The sequence below is a fragment of the Mytilus galloprovincialis genome, chromosome 4 (genome assembly GCF_965363235.1).
Source record: "Mytilus galloprovincialis chromosome 4, xbMytGall1.hap1.1, whole genome shotgun sequence".
Classification (NCBI taxonomy): domain Eukaryota; kingdom Metazoa; phylum Mollusca; class Bivalvia; order Mytilida; family Mytilidae; genus Mytilus; species Mytilus galloprovincialis.
In genome coordinates this window covers 14904902-14927751 of record NC_134841.1, presented here as the reverse complement: position 1 = coordinate 14927751, position 22850 = coordinate 14904902, and the positions used below count along the sequence as shown (strand labels likewise).

General features: G+C 33.8%; 1 protein-coding gene across 2 annotated transcripts in view; it reads left to right on the top strand.

Moving 5' to 3' along the window:
• The window catches only part of LOC143071437 (sacsin-like), an 89682-nt gene extending 76604 nt beyond the window's left edge, over positions 1–13078 (top strand). For both annotated transcript variants that reach the window (XM_076245704.1, XM_076245705.1), the window contains 6 exons: positions 568–729; positions 1315–1428; positions 2214–2361; positions 3274–4422; positions 4850–5263; positions 5459–13078. In XM_076245704.1, the coding sequence (XP_076101819.1) occupies positions 568–729; positions 1315–1428; positions 2214–2361; positions 3274–4422; positions 4850–5263; positions 5459–12723 (9252 nt within the window). In that variant the 3' untranslated portion in view covers positions 12724–13078. The remainder of the gene's footprint in view (positions 1–567; positions 730–1314; positions 1429–2213; positions 2362–3273; positions 4423–4849; positions 5264–5458) is intronic.
• Positions 13079–22850: the final 9772 nt, after the last annotated feature.

Sequence of the window (22850 nt, the reverse complement as noted above, 5' to 3'; positions counted from 1 at the left end):
GCAGTTTTATATTAATCATGAGGTACATGCAGACATACTTTCATTTTCATATCATACGATATATAGAAATTATCAGTGTATTATTGATTTATACTTTTGATAATGACATTTGATGTTTAAATGTTGTACTTCGATCCAAGCAAATACATTGTTCTGCAATTTATTGATGTTTTAAGACCTAATTTCGGCATAATTTTAATCGATTCATACTAGTATATGCTTAATAGAGATTTCTTTGTACGCAGGATTTTAAACTGATATTCATCGATGTCAGTCAGATTAGCATTTCGTCTCGCCGCTTAATTGATGCAAAGCATTTTTAGAGTCTTGACCGAGCTACAGGACACCTGCATCCTGCTTCTTGTTTGTCAATAAATATTACTTTTAGGATCTGTCAAACGCCTACTTTGTTTTCCAATACTTTGAATAAAGAGCATTGGAATGCGACAAGGCGTTCGTTCTTGGTGAATTTAAGCAGCCTCGAACACATCATCGAAAGACAAAAAAACAACAACCACAGAACAATAATTACATGAATAATTTAATCTTCTTATTTTGCATTTATAGGCGGCACAAGAAGATATTAAGATGGAACCGAATGACGATGACGACAGCAGTGACGGGTCAGGTGATGATGGACCTATTTACTCATCAATGAAACAACCACCTCTAATAAAACAACTGAAGAAAATTCTTGATGAATATCCTGATGATGGCCAGATACTCAAGGTATAAAACAAAATGTTTTATTTCCTTTCTTTTTTTAATAAAGGACAAACTACATTAATACATGTTTTTCAAACTACAACTTATATTCAACCCCAAAAAGATCCATCAAGATCACGCAAGAACAAAAGATTTGGACCCAAAATCATAAAATATAGCTGACATGTAAACTAAAACTATTGAAACAGTATAGCCCAAACCATTCAAGATAAACTTTCACTAGAAAACTGATTCATTGTTAATTTAATTTAAACATATTCGTTTAAAGTGGATTAGGAAACAAGTTATTTAAACTTATATTAATCCCTTTACACCTTGCGCGTGCGAGCTATACCTTGTAGCGGCATTAGCCTGCTCTTTTTTTCGAAATCTACACGGGCGTCTTTTACGTGCAAGATATTTGGCTATCTTATTGTTAGTTTAGTAGCCATGGTAATACAATTCTAAAAAGGAATATTTGTAATGCAAATTTATCATTTAAATCATACAAAATAAAAGCATATTAAATTTTCTATTAAGTAATAAATAGGACAGATAACTGTGGTAACATCATATTGATAATAAGATCTAAAGCAACTAAATTTTCAGGAAATAATCCAAAATGCGGAGGACGCCGAAGCATCGGAGATGAAGGTTTTGTTCGATGGACGATCTGTGAATGATGATAGTGTAGAACAAAAACCCTTCACCAAATACTTCAAGGTAAAATGATTTAATAAATGGTAAAGCTAATCCTAGTGAAATGTAACATAGAATCTGTAGTTATATACTAACTTAAAGCTTTAAAAAGCGATTTCCGGAAAAGATGAACGCAAACTCTGTTTTTTTGTACATTTCTGAAATACCACAGATCGGAGATAAACGTCATTGAGATTTCTACTGCTGAATCTTTGATAAAGCATGTGTTGATGGTGCAAGAATCTATATTTAAGTAACATGTTTTTTGAACCTGGTTATTTAAACGGTAAAACTAGTATTTCTCTGATGATATATATTCACTGATGTGGCGTAAAGCAACCACATCAATCAATCAATCAGTCTAGATTCTTAAAGTAGTGATTTATCCTAAAAAAAGTTTCGGCTTTTGTAATATATCCCGTTTCTTTGTGCTGAGCTTATTCACTATAACTATGTTCGTACAATTGATCTTTAATGTTTTTATTAAAAGCAAAAAAACCAAACCACAACCGAAGGCTTGAAATCGGTCTTCAACGTAACGAAAATATCTCGCACCCGAATACTTGTTTCAGCTGGCCCCTAAATAATAATGTATACTAGTTCAGTGATAATGGAGGCCATACTTAACTCCAAAACATATAAATGAACTGACTTTAAAATCATACCATGAATTTTGGGACATATATTTTTTTTCATTTAAAAATTATTTTTTTTTGAATATGAATCGCCAGTTTGTGAAATAACAAAATTGAAGAAATGAAAATTTTAAATCATTTCCTGTGATCCTCTCTACAACTTTACTTTTACAGGGTCCAGCCCTATGTGTGTACAACAATGCTCAGTTTACCAAGGAAGATTGGGAAGGTATTCAGATGATTAACAGCAGTGTTAAAGAATTCGATTCAGTAAAGATTGGACGATATGGACTGGGATTCAAGTCTGTGTTTCATATAACGGGTAGGATATCATTTACTGATGACGTTATATAAAACAAATGTAAAATTTAGTCATAATGAAGTGTATATTTTCCCGTTAGAATGTAGAATAAAAGACTGATGACGAATCTCAATGGTACATTGATCCGTCAATTTAAAGTGAAAAGAATAGTTGAAAACGAAAAAGTCATATTGTAGATGTTAATATAGTGTGTAGAGCCTAGGTGGTCGAGTGGTCTAGCGCGTCCGGCATAGTGCAAGGGTGCCACGATATATCAGTAGATAGAGTTCGAATCCCAGACAGGGAAAGAATTTACAGAACTTACATTGTACATGTTGGGCTATTTAGACGAATTATATATATATTCGGTATATATGACATAGTAGTCCAGACCACATCGTTCCTCGTCATTATTAATTAAACACCGGAATTAATAAATATAGAATTAAGGGAAAATTTATAAACGCCTTCTAGATATATACTCAAACCTTTGCTTATATATCACATTTTATAGCATACTTAGTGTATTGTAAAGTTAATGATCTTTATACAAAGTTACCATTTACTACTAGAATGCAGTGTTGGTTTTGCTCATTGCGATAGGCCGTACGGCATGTACGGTGACTTGTATTTGCTTACTTCTACATTATTTGGTCTCTGGCGTATAGTTGTTTCATTGACAATAATACCACCTCTTCTTATTTTTTATATTTATACATGATAAGGGTAAACATCAAGTTAAGGACTTAAATTATTCCACATAAAAGTCAAGCAAAGGATACAAACTACTCACTGATCAATCACGCAAATAAAATATATTACTAACAGACGTGTATTACCTAGGTTATAAATTACATGTATATCATTTAAAAAAAATTGTTGTGAAAAATATAGCCTCATATAAACAACGTTAATGTATTTTATTATTATTAGATTATCCAATGATTATTAGTAAAAACAAGATGCTGATATTAGATCCACACCAAACTACACCTGAACGTGTATGTATTCTGATGAAATTGAAAAAGCTAGATAGGTATACAGAGATGGACATATTAGACTGCCTTTCAGCTTTAGAGGGAATATTCGGGTTTTCAAAAGATACATTGAAGTCTGGGAAGTTTACTGGTACATTTTTTCGGTTTCCATTGCGTTCAAAGCCAACTTTGTTGTCAGACAATGTTTATGATGAAGCGAAGATTGGTGACCTTTTCAGAGCATTTCAATCAGAGGCGTCAGTTGAACTATTGTTCCTTAAGTGTTTAGAAAGAATAGAGCTATATACAAAGAATGTCAGTGAGTTACCTTCAGGTGAAGATTTGCCAATATTCACGGTAAACATATCGGACAGTTATATACATGATGTCCGCAAGAAGAGAAAACAATTGTACGAGTTTATGAAATCTGTTGGGAATAGTTTGGCAGAAAAAAGTTTCATGACTTCTTATAATATGAAAATAAAAATGAAAGAACTAAATGAACAACACACTGAGAACGAATGGTACGTAATGCACTTCTATAAAGGTGGCGACATGTCAAAAGAATTGAAGACATTATCCCAAGACGAGACGTTATCCTATAGCCCTTACGTGAGTTTGGGTCTGCCTTTATTTCACGACCCAGAGTTCAAAGGTCATGTATTTTGCCTGATGCCACTTCCATTACAAAATGAAAGTTTGACCGGGTTTCCGGTACATGTGAATGGATATTTTGCACTTACTCAAAACAGGCGTCATGTGAAATGGCCAACTGCAGATCAAACCAAAAACAAAGCTCACATGGATAAAACGATCAGATGGAACAAATGCTTAGTCATTGAAGTGTTGGCAGAGGCATACCAAATGTTAATCAACGAAACAATAAAAATGAGCAACAGCAATAACAATGTAAGAGATAAACTTCAAATTACTTACATATGTATACCAGATCACAGAAGAATAACCAACGACTGGGCAATCATTCTCAATCCCTTATATAGCCGACTTTTACAAACAGCGTTCTTGTATACAGAGAACAATGGCGGTAACTGGATAAAATCAGAAGATGCCGTTTATAACATTTTTAATGAGGACACACCGGAAGGTTTGTAGCTTCAAAATTCTAAGCATGTCTACACACGCAATAAATGATAGGAACTTTACTGTAATAAATTACTTAACAAACACACTATGATACTTAACAAAATCACTATGATATTTCATTTTCTTTTCTAGATTAATCTTCATCAGTAACACTGAAATCTTAACATTTGATGAAAAACCATATACATGTACGAGTTTCAACATTTACTGTTAATTCCACAATAAGATACTAGTAACATATGATTAAAAAAAAAATTATATAAAAGATAATCTAAATTTTTAAAATGGATACTCAGCGTACCAGAACATTATTTTATTATTTTATAAATTCGATTCCAAAATGTACAATGTAAAACGATTTCATGGTATAATGACACTCTGTGAAACCAAAACTCTCAAACCAAACTAATTTTAAATATACATTACAGATGTGGAGGAAACAATTGTACGACTTGTTGACCGATATAACATCAATCTTGTCAACGTACCAGAACATGTGACGTCTATGATCAGACACAGGGATCACTCAGTACAGAAGTTGACGCCAAAGTTTATCCTTAATTTCCTGAAGACTGATGCTAAATACAAGAAAATGACCATTAATGAAAAACTTGATATACTTCATTTCATTCTCTCAGCAAGGAAAAGCCTCAGTCTAGTTGGTCTTGAACTGCTTCCTTTACAGAATGGCAGTTTTACATTATTTGGAAATAGAGGACGGGACAAACGGATTATAGTATGTCAAGAAGAAATGGAACTCTTTCCAGGACAAGAAGATGTTTTCTGCAAACATGGGCTTCAAACAGAGTTGTACAGACTACTCGTACAAATGGCAGAGAATAGTGAGTATATGTTTTGAAAGTAGTTTAAAAGTAGCTTTGATTATTGTTTCTTCTCAATCATTTTAAACCTATACCATTACAGAATAAATGTATTACACCAAGGAAGACAAAGTTAAATGAACAAAAGTGAATAAAACACATATTTTTTTTTGATAATTTCCTTAAAGTCACAAGATTTCATTTTCTTTTCTTAAGATGAGTACCAGCTTTGTACAATGCAAGACCTGTCAACTGATGACATAGCAACTCTTCTTCTTGGCACTATCAGAAAATACAATGGCAAAACAACTGATCATGCTTTACCCTGGAAAACATCCACAAGCACAGTTGCTGGTAAGAAATGGTTGACGAATGTTTGGAAGTTTTTACAATCTTATGATATAGACGATTTCTGTAATTTACATCTTCTACCAAGCTGTTCACAAGGCAAAGACTTTCTGTACAAACTATCAACTAAAGTTCTACTGAAGACTTATCATGGCTACACAGATTTACCTGACGCAGTTTGTAAAGCATTGAGTTACCTTAGCATCGTAACAGTGGACACACTACCAAAGTCAATTATAAACCATGACGACATAAACAAGATTATATATTTTCCAACAGTTGAAAATGTTTTCAACATGTTAGAAGATGTCACCCTACAACGTAATAGCGGCCAAGCTATACAAAAATTTAATAAAACCTGTACAGAAAAAGAGCGAACAGAATTTGCAAAGTACATCGCGACAAGTTCGTATTTTAGTTCCAATGTAACAAAGTTTATATCAAAACTACAAATTTTCAAAGAAAAGAATAGTGGACGAAGCGTGTCCTCAAGTGAAGTAAACGTCATGGCAGAGACAGAAGAATTGCCGATCAAATATCAAAAAGAATCGTTGGTTTACTCTGGACATTTTCACAAAGCTTTGTTAAACCTGCAAGTGCCTACTAGAGGTATGGAAGAGGTAGTTATCGACATAATGGATCGCTTACAAAGAGGAAGCATTTATTCTCACAATGAGATGAACTTGATGATGAAATTTGTAATGAATAAGTTTAAAACATTTGAAAACCAACTACAAATTTTAGACATCGCAAGAAACATAAAGTTCGTTACAAATGGCCGTGGAGAAATGAAAAAAGCTAAAGAACTGTTTGATCCAGAAGATGCTGATTTGAAATGGATCATAATAGATCAAGCCCGTTTTCCAAATATGACAAAATGTCCTATCACTCTGAAACAAGTACGAAAATTGGGACTCAAAACAGGCTGTGAGGTGAATGCTAATGACATCTTAGAATGTGCAAAATACATAGAGTCAAAACCAAATGAAGACGCCCAAGATCGAAGATCGTCGCAATTGTTTGATTTTCTCCAGAAAAATCCACAGCTTTTGCGAAGCATTACAGGACAGACTAATCTATCAGAAAAGCTCATGAACGTGCATTTCATAAAACCGAGCTGTAGAATGGAAAACTTTCCTGATATGTTACCCTGGTTTGAATCTTCATTCTCATTTTGTAAGCCATCAGAACTAATCCATCACCAATTCGTTCTTCTCATCGGAAGCGTTCAGCCTGTAATACAAAAAGATGTCACACCTGAATTGTGTAGAGTATTCAGTTGGAAAAAAACACCAACCATCAAAAGTGTAATAGAACAGCTGTTTATCATCATTCGGCTATACGAGGACAAGTACAAACCCCACCTTCTACCATTAATTAATCAAATTTACAACTTCTTATCTGTAAATTATAGTAGAGCCAGCGAGGTTACACCTCTTAAATCAGAAAAATGGATTTGGACTGGATTCGGCTTTGAACCATCATGCAATATAGTTATAGAAATCAAAGACTCCGACATCTTGTTACAACCTTATCTATTTTCATTGCCTCCAGAATTCAGGACACCAAAGCTGATACAGTTTTTCAGTCGAATGAACTGTGTGAATTGTCAAGATACAGATCTGTTATTGAGAGTTCTACAGATGATTCAAGACAAATACGAAGGCGGATACCAGAATGAACGAGAATCAAAAAGTGATCTTCATCTATGTATGAAAATATTGAACAGTTTGAAAGAATGTGATGATATTGATGAAAAAGTCCTGATTCCAGTACATACTTATACTGCAGGAAGGGTTATACTAAAACCAGCAAACGAATGCAACTATTGCAACGACGACTGGCTTAAGGGAGCAGCAGAAGAAGATGGCGACGAGATATATTATGTACACCCTGATATATCTCATGACACGGCAGTGAAGCTTGGTGTACCGTCGCTTACAGATAAATTACTTGAGGATACAGAAGGCATTGAAGAGTGGGGACAAACTGAACCTCTAACAAGAAGGATAAAAAATCTGATAAAGGATTACAAAGATGGACTATCAGTACCAAAAGAAATTGTGCAAAATGCCGATGACGCAGGTGCTACGAAGGTCACTTTCATGTATGACGAACGTGAAAATAAACAATTTAGAACAAAACTACTTGACTGCAATATGGCAAAATGTCAAGGACCAGCCTTATGGGCATACAACGACGCTACTTTTTCCCAAAAGGACTTTGAAAACATCACTAAATTAAGTGGAGCAACAAAAGAAGACGATAGCTCAAAAATAGGAAAATTTGGATTGGGATTTTGTTCTGTCTACAACTTAACAGAGGTACCAAGCTTTGTGTCTGGTAACCAGATAGTGATATTTGATCCACATACCACATACCTAGGTTCTGCCCTTAGGAATAAGAATCAACCGGGGATTAAAATTGACACAAGGACAAATCAGTCAGTTTTAAAAAGAATGAAATCACAGTTTGAACCATATAATGAGGTATTTGGTTGTAATCTCAACCCCGAAAAAGGAAACATGCAGTTGAACGGAACTTTGTTTAGGTTTCCGTTGAGAACAGAGGAACAAGCCAGGGCGCCAAGTGAGATAAGTGACAAAGTTTACAATCGTAAGGAGATGGTGGAGCTTATTGAAATATTTGTAAAGGCATGTGGAAATTTGTTGTTGTTTACCCAAAATGTAAATGAAATTGAATTTTATCACTTACCTGCCACCAAAACCGACCCGAGAGAAGCAGTTCTACTGTATTCTGCGCATCGGCAGCTGAAACATACGATTGAGAAGCCGTTTGGAAAAAGCATATATACTGGAAATGAAATAACAGTGTTACGAGACATGGCTGAAAGTCTGCGAGTAGCCAAAAGAAACAGACATCATGAGTTAATGACAATATCAAAGAGTATTTTGCAAGAAATACTTATAAATGCAGACAACAATTTAAAAGAATTAGATATAACTGGTTATTCTTCGAAATCAACATGGCTGGTAACCTGGGCCTCAGGCGTTGAAAGGAGCAAAATGATGGCATTGAATTCTAGAAAAAAAGGTGTATTGCCACTTGGTAGTGTTGCTTGTCTTTTGGAAAAACAAGATGAAGATACATACAGCACCTCTTCATTGGAGAAATCTCCATTTGGATTTTATCAGAACAGCCATCTCTTCTGTTACCTTCCATTACCGGTAGAAAGTAAATTCCCTGTACATATTAATGGATCATTTGCTGTCAGTTCAGATCGCCGACGTCTGTCTTGTAAAACGACAGACGACAAGGATTCATTCGACAGTGAATGGAATGAAGCACTTATATCTGATGCTATTTGTCGTGCTTATATTACATTCCTGGAACATTTGCCTAACCTGACTATTGATCCTAATGAGCATTACTTTAAACAGTGGCCTGTGGAAGACATGGAACAAGGAATTTTTGCACTACTTAAGGAATCATTTTATAGAACCATATCAGATACATTAAAACAACCTGTTGTTTTCAGACGAGGCGACAAATCTGTTTGCCTTAATCGCTCTAAATTTTTAGATCCAGTTTTGATGGAAGCTGAGTTTTCCGAAAAGGCGTTTCAAATGTGCATTGAACATTTTGAAAATGACGAAATTACAATTATACGTTTACAAAAAAATATTGGAAACTGTTTCAAGAATTATGGATGTGATAGTGCATTTAAGGAACGAATTTTAAGCGTAGTTTCGTTTTATTCTGTTGTTGTTTTTCCATTTCTGACATCCAGTAACAGGGATTCATCTACGAATGACCAGTTGATTCTTTTTGCATTAGATGTTTGTAGAAGATCCGAAGATCTATTTCACTTAATGAAATCAACTTGTTGCATTCCTACAGCTCCAAACAGACGTTTTAGATGTCCTAATGAAACAATTGATAAACACGGATTATTAGGGCCTTTATTTGAAGTGAACGATGAACGATTTGTTGATTTAACATATGTGCGATACGACACACAAGAGCGGTTAGATGCATTGTACAAGCTAGGTATGATTACAGGCGAACTTTCAGACAAAATGGTAATTGACAGAGCACATTCAATCCAGTCACTCGCAAATACAGATTTGACTCGTGCATTAGATCGAAGTAGAAAGTTTGTTTCTTACATCTACAAACACCGTGAAAACATCATGACAAATGAAAAACTTTTGACCGAACTTCAAGCAATAAAGTTTCTCCCTGTCAAGAGAAGGCCGAGACACTGGAATATAATCTGGGGAGGGGAAAAACTTGATTCCACAGAGCAAGGATGTTCTAAAAATGAAAATGAATGCATTCCTTTACTATTTGAATGTCCAACAAATTTACATGCAGAGTCTATCCTGGAACTTGTTTGTTCATTAGAGCCAGTTTTAGATAGATCAAGTCTTCCATATGGCATAGATAACAAATTTATTAAAGAATTAGGTGTTATAGAGGAGGATGGGGTAGATCTTAAAACTATTTTAGAAAATCTGAAGACTATTTGTCAATGTTTTGATGAGAAAGGTCCAGTTGCAGATGAACTAGACATTCTCGATAAAACTACCATGAAAATATACAAATACTTAGATAAAACATTTAAGCAGAATGCATACGATGATGAACAGCTTGAAGAAATTTTGCAAGTTGCGGCTGCATATTCCGGAGAGAAACTTATATTACTGAATGGACAATTCATCCAACCTTGTCAGCTTTTCCTTGACCTATCAGAGGATTGCAGTCCTTATTTGTATGGTTTGAACACGGCAGTTCACTTGAGAACTTTGAAAGGATTTATGACTTTGCTGGGAATACACGAACAGTGCTCTGTTGAGGCGACAATGCAAGTGTTGTCATCAGTTCAGGAGCGAAATGAGTCAAACGACATGTCAGAAGATGCAGTTAGGGTTTATGTTAAGCTTCTCAGAGTTTTAGTTCAAGCGAACGTACGAGAACAACTGCCTAAACAACATTTCCAAAGCTTATATATTCCAGACACAAAAGGAGTCCTGACTCATGTAAGCAAACTATGTGTCGATGAGGTTAATATCACATCGTTAGGAAGAATGAAGTTTACTCATCCGAGTATATCATTTGATATTGCATTTGCCTTAGGAATAAACTCAAAGCGCGAACAAAAGATTGAAGAATGCTCAAGACCAATTGAGATGTTTTCGAAAGATTTTGGTCAGCACGAAGAACTTATAACAAGGATCAAGCGCATTTTATCTGGATATCCATGTGATGCTGGAGTTCTCAAAGAGTTACTACAGAATGCTGATGACGCTAAAGCATCAGAGGTACATATTGTTATAGACTATAATAATCATGAAACAGACAACTTGTTTTCCGATTCTTGGAAGCCCTTACAAGGCCCAGCCATACTTATTTATAATGACAGTTCATTCTCGGAAGCTGACATCAGAGGTATACAGAAACTTGGCATAGGAAGTAAAGGAGAGGATCCAACGAAAACGGGACAATATGGCGTTGGGTTTAATGCAGTTTATCATCTAACTGATGTTCCATCTTTTTTAACTAAGGGAGACAATGTTGAAACCGGTGAAATCCTTTGTATGATGGATCCTCATTGTCAATTTGTTCCAAAAGCTACACCCGAAAGTCCTGGAAGGCAATATTTTCAAACAGAAATATTGAAAACGGATTACCCAAATGTATTCAAATGTTACTACGAGGACTTGATTATGAAAGAACATGGAACTATTTTTAGACTTCCACTGAGAACTAGTACACTTGCTGCAACGTCAAAAATATCTGCAAAAGACATAAATGAAAGTTTTATTCGTCATTTAATTGAAAATTTTCAAGAGGAAATGTCAGAAATCTTATTGTTTGTAAATTACGTAAAAACTGTTAGATTATCAGAAATCGTTGATGGCAAGTTAAAAGAAAAATGTGCTGTTACTGTAGAAATGACGGAATCCGACGAGGCAAACAGACGCCGATTTTATAAGGAACTGCACTCTTGCTCTTACAAGATAGGACAAACAAAAGATCCCGATTGCATTGAAATGTCAGAGGTTAAGTACAAAATAAGTGTAAATGATACATTTGGGGAAAAGAAGAATTGGATGATTGTTCGACGTATAGGATTCCCGACGCATTCACCAGAAAGTGTTCTGGAAGCATACAGACAAGACGAATTAGGAGTACTTCCAAGAGGTGGCGTGGCTGTTCTGTTGCCAATCGAGGACAAAGTTATACCTTCAAAAGGACGTGCTTTCTGCTTTTTACCTCTCCCATTGGACACAGGAATGCCAGTTCATATCAATGGACATTTTGTACTAGATCATGAAGCGAGGCGAAACTTGTGGACAGAGGAAAAAGAAGGTTATCGATCTGCATGGAATAAAACATTACTGAAAAACGTAATAGCACCAGCTTATGCTAGTGCTCTACATTTGGTTAAAGATAACCTAGGCCTACAAGAAGGGACATTGATGACCGAAAAAGAGGTGACAAAACTGAACGATGTATATCACACATTTTGGCCTGAGGTTTGCAAAGCCAGTAATGAATACTTTAAATTTCTAGCTGAAAGTATTTATCAATGGATCTTTCAAAATGAAGAATCACTTTTCTTAAGTTATAAATATATGAAAGAAGCTGAAGTAGAAGTAAAGTTTTATCCTCTCATATGTAGCGAAATGGTTTTCCCATGTGTATTCAACACACTAACAGAAGGAACAATGCCCAGTGCATCAATAGAATTGATTTCCAACGTCAGTCAAAATATAGGGGAACGTGTCGTTAGTCTACAGAGAAATGTTCAGAAATTAGAAGATGAAACGAAAAGACAAACCAGCATGCATACTTTGGTTCGCCTCCTAAAGGACTTGGGCATTAAACTTCTCGATTCACCCAAAGCTATTTTGAACAGTTTGAAGGCATCTGAAGTGAAAATAACCGAAATATCTCCAGATTTTCTCATATATTTTTTGAAATCTTTCGATTCTGAAAATGCAGACAAATGTCATATTGGTAATATTCGCGAAGCAATTGAACGGACTACATTAAGATCAGTCGAAAATCTTGTGACATGTATCAAGTATTGCCAACAGAGTCAGACCTTTGAGGATGAAATTGAAGGTTTACCACTATGTCTGACCAACGATTGTATCTTGTGAGTTTTCAGCACAGACTATCCAGTGTTTAGTTCAAAGTTTTGCTACATATTAAACGAATCTTCAAGTTTGTTTCTACACTCGGAATTGGTTAATTTTATTTCAAGAACATCGACTGGAATAAAATCATTTACAATTGATTCTTTTTCTGAATTACTGTATAACACATTGACCGCCGAAATGTACAGAACACATAACCAAGATGTAAAATGGAATCCACAAATAGGACAAATCCCAAATAAATCTTGGATTGAGTCGGTTTGGATGTTTTTGAACTCCGAAGTCAAAGAATATACAAATAACTGCAAGCAAGACGCCCCCGTCATCACATCGGAAACTATATTAACATTGTTAAGACCAGTACTTCCATGGTGTCTTATGCCTTGCATTGAGGAACCAGTAAATGAGAAGTTTGACAACTACAAGCCAATTTTGACTCCAATCGACAAATCGATGTGTGTATTGAACAACGAAAGCTATTCGGGATACCTTAGGAAAGCTCTAGAGAGTCTTAACCTACCGTGCATTGACAGTTTGGTTGCCCCGAGTGATAGACTGATTTTAAATCATATAATTGTCAATTACAGCAATGCTGGAGCCCTTTTAGATTTTCTTTATCAGCACAAAACCGATATTTATAATAGACGCATAAGTGTTAGAAATTGTTATGAGATAATGGGATTCATATGCGAAAATCTGGACAAAATACTAGAAAACAGTGATGCAGAAATCAAAATAGACAAGATAAAGGCAATCCCATTACATTCGAATGTAAACGGACATAACATTAGTATTAATGGACATTCGAGCATACTAGTTCTCGACGAATCTGTAAGTCGAGACATTGTTGTTGACGGAATCGAAGAATGGGCTATTTCGTCAGGCACAATCTTGCTTAAAACATCGTCTAAGCTGAAAAAGCTGTACGCTAGGATGGGTTTAACTAACGAAAATGTAAAACCTATTGACGTTTATACTAATTACTTGCTACCAAAATTTCAATTTTTGCCAAGGCGGGTTCATTTGAAGCATCTAGAATACATTCAAAAGAGTCTGTTGGCAAAATCTTTTGAATTTGATGAACATCAAAAAGATCTTATAACTGTTCTACAAAATGTTGCTTTTGTGCCAGACAATCAAAACGTACTCTTTAAAGCATCTCATTTCAAGAATCCTTTCAACGATTTGATGAAACTGATGTGTGGTCGGGATGATTTTCCGGGTGAACCATTTGACAAACGATACTGGAAATACTTACTAGAAACAGCAGGAATCAAGAACGAAATCACAAGAGAATTAATATTGGATTTTGCACACATTGTAGAACATTTAGGTCGAATACAAGTAACAGACGAAGTAAAAAACAAATCTGCCAAGTTAATTGAGTACATCGTAAATAGAAATGAAGTACAAGAAGAAAGTGTACTGAGAGAAATAAGAGGTATCAAATTCATTGTACCACATACTGTAGAAGATTGGAAAAGTCATATATTTAAACAACCAGAGTCGAAGCTCATATGCTTTCAAAATTCGGTTCCTGAAGATTATTCCGATATTTGTTGGACTACATGTTCAATTCTACCATATTTTGCCAATCCCCAAAATCTTCATTTAAAATCACGCAAAATTCAAAATGAGATGCTTCAACAATTACAAGTGCAGAAAGAACCTTCTTTGGACAATGTTATTCATCATACACAGAATGTTTGTGATTCTTTGAAGTTGTTGGCAAATCAAAATGGAATCAACGTTACACATGTAATTTGGATTGAGCAAGTCTTGATTCATGTATACGCATGGCTTCTTAAGTATAAAGATTCCAACTCCGAAAAGTTAAAGACATCCCTTGCGCAGAAACCGATAATTTTCCTTCCAAAATCAAAGTTGTTTGTCACCTGCGATCGAGTAGTGAAAAGTTTACAAATTGAGGAAATCAGGCCATATTTGATGGAAGTACCGGAACAATATGGTGCCTATTTTAAGTTATTTGAACTTTTAGGCATGAACACACGTGAAAATATTTGTAATTTTGTCAAAGTCCTAGGTAATCTGCACATAGATATTGGAAACAATGTGCTCCATGTTAACGAACTACAAACTGTGAAAAAAGCCATGCAAGGAATCTGCAATCATCTTCCTTCGCTTAATGATGAACTGAAAACTGATCTAACCAATATAGACACATTGTTTTTGCCAACAAGGGATAAATTTCTGGCCAATGCGAGAAACATTGTTTTATCGAACAATAAGGATTATGAGGAGAAAATAGGAAATGATATTGGCATGCCATACATGATCAATTTAAATGATTTAAAAGTATTCGGTGTTGGAAACATTGTTTTAGATTTCAAAAAATTGCCATTAAAACTGCAGCCAAATATTTTATCGGACATGATAGAAAAAGAACTAAATGCAGAATCGCTGAACGTCCGATTTGACGAGAAAGGACGGTTATTTCGTGATTTCATAGTCACACCTCAATTTTTAGAAGCTGCAGTAAGAATAGCCGTCCATTGCAGGGATAAGAGAGCATATCAAGCTAAAGAGACGGAAATAGATGTTGATAAGATAATAACAAGTATTGAAAAGTTACAAATAGTGCAGGTTGATATGGTCCAATTAAAGCTGGTTTTTGGAAGCAAAATTGTTGGTTACAGTGAGGAATCGTGTTATTATTACACAAAAAACGATATGGAAGACGAAATAGAACATATTTTATTGTGCTGTTTTAAGGATAAGAAAATAACAAAATGGGTCGTTGAAAATTCAAGGACAATAAGTAGAGCACTGCAAAGTTGTAGCAACAACGAGTTCACTGACACCGACGGTCTTTTATTTGTTGTATTACATCATTTGAAAAACCCAGATAGCATATCGAAAGCTTTAGATAAAGAAGGAATTTCTCAGTATTCAATAACACAAAGATGCAGAACGTCAATTTTCCCGCCTGCTGGTACATATGTTCATTCAGATTGGCACTGCTACCTTGACAATAGCTTTTCTAATTTTGAAGTGGGAGAATATGTTGCTTTGCTTTTGAATGAAGAGACCATGGAGAATGACACATTTATACCCGCTTTGTACATATATGCTATTATTGTTAAAAAAATCGAAGAAGCTTCTCCATCTTCCCTGCTCGACAATACACTATGTATGTATGAGGTAGACGTGGGTGAGAGAATAGAGAGAAAAAGAGCGTATGATCTTTACAAGTTCAACCGTTCCACTCCAGAGAGCTCAACAGAATTAGCCCCATTCTTAAATATAGCAGATTCACCAAAAGATGATAGGAATCTAGATGACGTTTTGAAGGAAGTAAAAGAAATATTAAAGGCAGCATGGACACTTCCAGAGGACGAGAGAAGAAAAGTTGTAAGACGTTTGTATAAAAAATGGCATCCTGATAAAAATATTGGTAATGAAGATTTTGCAAAGAAGGTATGTCAATTCTTACAGCAAATCGTGTTTAAATTGGAAAGTGGACAAGACATTGATTCTGAGAGTTCTAGCACCTTTGAACCATCAACAGGTTCAAATTTCTACTCACATTTTAGAACGTGGGATCGAGATGCCAAACATGATTCAAACAGAAATAAACGACGACGTGGTAGACGCGGTGGCGGTTCCGGACATTCCAGACGACAACCATCAGAACCTGTACCATCCTGTCATGAATCAAGGCAATGGATAAGACAGGCAAAAGTTCACCTTACTGGTGCCATGAAATTCCTGCCTAAAGCTGACATCGGACCAAACTTCAATTCAATATGCATGATATGTTACCAAGTAAGTAAACGTTTATTAAACTTTTTAAATAAAGAAAGAAGCACAGCTGAAATTTTTTCTTTGTGTTTTGCAATATTTTTGGTAATTTGGGTTTTATCAACTCTTCTATATTCTATCGGATTTTGATTTAAAATAGTTTGACATCTAGCTCATTGACGAGACTTTAATTGTTAGATGTAGTGAACTTGGCATTCTTATAGTATATGACCTTGATAAAAGCTTCATCTATTCGAAGAGAGATTTACATCCGTTTCATCGGTATAAAAGAGGCGAAAGATACGAGAGGGAAATTCAAACTCATTAGAGATAAAATATTCTGACGCTCTGTCATGGCCAAAAACGAAAAGGACAAAGTGACACATAATAGTACAAACGACACAACATAAAAAACCAAAGACTAAGCAAAACGAACCCCACCATAAAACTGGAGGTGATCTCTGGTGCTACGCAAAGGTAAGAAGATTTTGCTCTTTATGAGACACCCATAGTGTTGCTCATGTTATTACAAACCCGGTAATTGGTCTAATTCGGTAGGGTATATTCGTGAAAAACGAATTGGATAGCTACATCATAAGGAACATATCCGATATCAACTGTGTATAACCCTATTTCCTATTATTTTTTATATTCATGGTACGGGAGAACGCTGAAAACTGAATTGACCCCATGTATGTGCGCATACAATGCTGATAATAATGCTGCAGTATCACGTAATAATTTAGTTGTATTTGATCTTCTCAGGTTAATGTGTTCTTGAAACACGATGAGTAAAATCATGCTATACGAAGTTTGGAAATATGAATCCGTTAACTTCATTCAACTTGTTGTTATGTTCTTTGTCATGATTGTTTTCTCTATATGTTCTCTATTCATATTCAATGAGTTCTGTATATATTACAGTCCGTTGAAATTGCACTAAAAGCCGTATATTACCGGACAGATGCTAACAATATACCTGAAACAAAGAACATCAGTGAACTTGTAGCGAGGCTAGATGGAGATCTAAAAACACTTGTTGAAAAACTAGCAACATTGGTCGGTAAACCTGAAAGAATGATTTATCCAGACAAGCTGAATATACCCATGATTCCTTCTCAGATGTACAGTGAAGATACTGCTACAAGAGCCGTGGAGGTCACCAAGACTATTTTGGACTTTATATCAGATAGAACTTTAAGTTGATTCACAGGTAAATTATACTTTGAGGCTTGTTATTTTGGTATTTGCATATATAACGGTGCAGACATAATCTGTTGCTGTAGAGGTAAATATTTCGCTCCATTTCGTATAGTTACTTAGTTTACAAATGTCATTTTAATCTTTTTTGTACCAAAACTATTGTGTTTGGCTTGATGTCAAAGGATGGGGATGGTGGTTTTTAATCAATATTGGATTTTTTTCAGTAAGTAACTTGCTGTTTCTAAACCCTGAAATATTTAAAGCATATATTTTTAAGTGACACATATTTCTTATATATTTTAAAAGAGGTTTGCTTTACAAAGCTGAACATTTCTAAGACATAAAAAGGAGAGAAGGAACTTATGAGGTATTCAAAAGCAAGAAATGCAGATAAGTCCTGGCCAAAAGAAACGACGAAAATACAAAACATCAATGAAGAGCACAAAAAATGAACAGCAAGCAACTTTAATCCAACCTTAAAACGATGAGGTACTCCGGTGCTCCAAAAGATTATGTAGAGTCACTTTCAAATGTTACATCGGTCGGGTGGCAAGTAAAAATTCGTTGATAAGCACGTTATCAATTTTAAACAGGTTGCATATCCGACAAATCAGAAAATTCAGTCTCGTATCCAAGTTCTACATTGTACATTATAGTACAAAAATATTATAAAGTTTTAGTAAGAATCGCGTCCGTCCTCATGAATGGACAAGTCTATGTTTATTATTAATCTTACGTGTATGTTGTAAGCTGATGTAACCAAATAAATATATTAATGGTCACATCAGTAGTTGTATTGATAGACTTCAGAAATGTGTAATATTGATAAATTGTTTTTATTGTCATTTCTTTTCAGATAAAAGGATACAAGACTGAAAATTATCCGGCTGATGTTTGACGACTTTGACAAATTGAGTTTGCATTATATTTTCAGTGAACATTGAACATAACGTTATCACTAGTTTGGAGTGTTAGGGAAAAAATTAACAAGAATGTCTGTAAATGTACATATTGAATAACAGTAACCTTTATTTCATGCAATTATGATAGGCTATTTTTTTACTATTTCAATTTTTTTATTTGAATCTGTTATTATTTCAATGTGTTTATACAAAGTATTTACTTTTGATTTTGGTGAAATTAGCAGTGTCTACATATTTGATTTTGAAATGTTTTATCTACATATTTTGTTTTTACACTATGAATAATATATTATTGAGCCTTTTTAATAGAACATTGGTTAATCTTGAACAAGTTAATTTTGAATAATACAAAAAAATATATATATAATAATAAATATAAAGTACTAGGGGACAACACATCTGTTTAATAACAAATCTTGCAAAGAAATTGCAAATTGTACAGTTTGTAACTTATTTAAATGAATATTTTGTTTATTACGTATGATTTATTATCCTTGATTCGTTTTATAATGTTACAGGTTTTGTTTCTCCTAATCTATTTAGGAATATATGTTAACCATATCTGATTTAATATGTGATCCAGTGTTTTCTATGTCAGTTTTGTTATATCAATTATTTGTGTAAAATATTTCCTTCCTATTTCAAAAAGATCATATATTCTTTTCTGCATTTGGTATGCAAAGAATATTAATTATTTATTCCAGCCTAATATGAAGTCGATAAATCATGGTAAAGCATACTGCACGAAAATGTATCAATTTCATACTCTGATAAATGGAAATAATTTAATCAACATTTCGTTAGTGTCAAATTTGAGATATAAGTAGTCTCAATAAAAAAACGCACAACCGTAAATTCCAAACAATTGTTTTTATTTTGTTAATTTTTTTTTTGGAATATGTATATATTATGAAACTTATAATAGCACTTTCGTGATATTGGAACAGAAGGTTGTCAGGTTGTCAGTGTTTTTAAGTCCTTTTGAGTATTTTCCTGTACTTAGTTAAAACTAAATGATTTCAAATCATTTCTATAGTTTCCTCTGAACTACATGTATCTAAATTTTGTATTAATATTGTTGTTGTCTGTCGAAATGAATCATTATTATCATTATTGTATGATGGAGATTTGAATTCATTAGATTTATTAAACAACCCTACTTTAATATAAACTCTTATTACAGCAATTATAATTTGAGCAACAAGTAGTCAATTGTAATTAAGATATGAGAAAGATACTGTGTTATTTTAGAAAAAAAAAACGTTATAGGGGATCATTTGATTATTTTTAAGAGATTTGGTTTCTCTGTAGAGTTTTGTGATATGTTGATTTTTAAGAGAGAAATTTAAGAGATTTCGTTTTCCTTGTCAAAAATTTGTTGAGAACTGTTTTTGGTCTTCATTTTTGTTTTCTCCTTGCCTACTCATTCTTTGTGATTTTGATTTTTTGTAATAAATTAAATATATACACAAAGAAGGTGATGCGGATAGTTTGGTACCTCTGTATAAGTATTCAGTGAAATAACCCCAAAAAATCCTTATTTTTCAGAAATTATTACATGAAGTTTTTTAGTGGCATAAACAAACACTGTGCGGGACAAATTTGCCATTCCGGTATCGGCAAATCTGACTTTGTCGGTTTACAAGATATCAAAAAAAAAATTTGCCCAGTGATAGATTATTGAAAAACTGAAAAAATGCCATATGTCCCAACTTGTCACTGTTGTCACTCTTGTCACTGCAGCTGATTAAAAGTACATTTCCCATGGGAAATTTGATAATTCCCATGGGAATATTAGAATTTCCCATGGGAACATTGGAAGTTCCCATGGGAAAAAATACTTTTCCCATGGGAAGTTTAGAGTTCCCATAGGAACTTTAAAGTTCCCATGGGAAAAGATGAATACAAAAAGTTCCCATGGGAATTAATTCTTCCCATGGGAACAAATTTTCTTCCCATGGGAACAATTTTTCTTACCATGGGAACAAATCTTCTTCCCATGGGAACAATTTTTTTTCACATAGGAACAATTTTTCTTCCCATGGGAACATACTATATTACAATACAAACATTATTTTCCATTTGAATTTTTTTCTTCAGAAAAATTACAATTTGTTGCAAATACTGGATATATGAGATTAAAAGAGAATATACTTCTGCCTTAGCTGGATGGAAAGCTTTAGGGCATAACACATTTTTGGAACCTTGTAAAACATCTCAGAAAAGCAGATTTGTCTCCAGGACAAGTTTGTAATTCCGCTGAGTGCAAAAGTTGTTCAGCTTAATTTTTGGAGTTACGTCAAAATGAAGTTGATAACTTGGTTGGTATTGGTTCCCTGATATTTGTCCTAAAATTTTTTGGCTCTAGCACCACTGTTAAAAAAAGTTATGCCCCTTTTTTCAACAATTTCCTTAGAGGAATAGTTGTTTTCCTCAAGGGAAATCAAATTTCCCTAAAGGAAAAAGATTTTTCCTCAAAGGGAAATTGTTTTTTCCTCAAGGGAAATTGTTTATTCAAGGGAAAAAGATTTCCTTCAAGACAACAAATTTCCTCTAAGGAAATCATTGTTCTTCAAATTTCCTCTAAGGAAATTTCTGAACATCAAATTTCCCTTATTTGTTCTTGTTAAACATTTCTTCGCTATACCATGTATACAAACAGTATGAATATAATTATTACAAGACTATATAGTTGATGCAAATGATATTAAAAACTTTCATAAATGTTTGACTCAACATTTTAATGACATTGAAAATTGATAAAGTCTGACTGTTTAGATCTAGGTATTGTTCATCATGTTCATACTTTTATAAAATTTAACTATGATTTATAAAAAAAAATTGTAGCAAATGATTCTGTTTTCTTTGTAATTGTTTCAATGCAATACATTAATAAGCAACCAATTTGAATGTCATACCATTTGAGGTGTTCTAAAGAATTTGTTTATATATTTGCAGATTAAATAATAAAATATACACTTTTCATGTTATTTTAAATTAAAATTGTCTTCTGTTTCAGCTTGTGTACAGTTATTCAATCCACTAAGTAAGAATTCAGTGAATACATTATTCCATTCACTTAACATTTTCCTTCACTTCTAAGAGAAAACATTTTTGCAAATTGTTCTTCAATGATCTTCTTCCGTATATTTGATATGAGGGAGCGATGTAAATGAGTGGATAAAACTGGTGTTCGTTTTTTCAACAACAAAATAGTATTTGTTCTGCATTCTCCTTTCTTTCGAATAATATATATAATATGTTGTTGCTTTTATGCAATAGTGTTTTTGTGTATCTATGATAGAACTCCATTTTGTTTATGGGCATTATCATGTGATAATGATGAAATTTCCTGTTTCTTTTTTGCAGGAAAGCACACATTCCAGTTCAAATTAATCCAATTATGCACTTTGTAAATAAATTTCAACTTTAAGTTTCCTCTTCAGTAATGACCTATTGATCATGAAAACCAAGATGTCTGTTCACCTATAAATACACAAAATAAACAAATAAAATGTTATAAATGGAGAGAGAAACAGCAATAAATGTTTTTCATATGTATCTTTCTTTATTAAAATTCATTTTAAAAGTAAACTTGAACCTTGGGAAAAATAATTAGCTGTGATGTAGACTAGAAAGTATAAAACGCAAAATAAAGTATTCGCGAAAAATTAGTTGATTTACATTAGTTCAGTCTGTGTTTGCAGGAAATTTACATCATAGGTTGCCATATTCCTATTGTGCCTGTCCAAAGTTCAGAGCCTGTAGTTTTTGTAAGTTTAGTCTGACACTAAAATTTAGTGGTTGTTGTTGTTGTTTCATACCGGTTATATTTATTTTTTGTAATTTATTTTGTAATAAACTAGGCAATTAGTTTTACAGTTTGGACATGTTGGATTGTTTCAATTTTTCATCTTTGGGTCTTTTATAGCTGCCTACTTTGACTATAGGGTATGGATTTTCTCATTATTGAAGGTCGTCACAGGCCTACAATTGCTTTCTTAAAGCCATGATAGTTTTCATATTTAATATACCACATCTTTTAATTTTTATAGTAATCATGATTATCATCTTTCAAGTTCAACAACTTTAAAAAAAAAATAAAAGTGGCCTTACCATTTAGGTTTAGTTTGCTTCTGCAAATTTTAAATTGCCTATCATTTCTGCTGTTTATAATTTCTCTGTATCTTCTATAGTTCTTGTCCTATACATAAAAGAGTAAAAGTTATTATTGAATGGCAT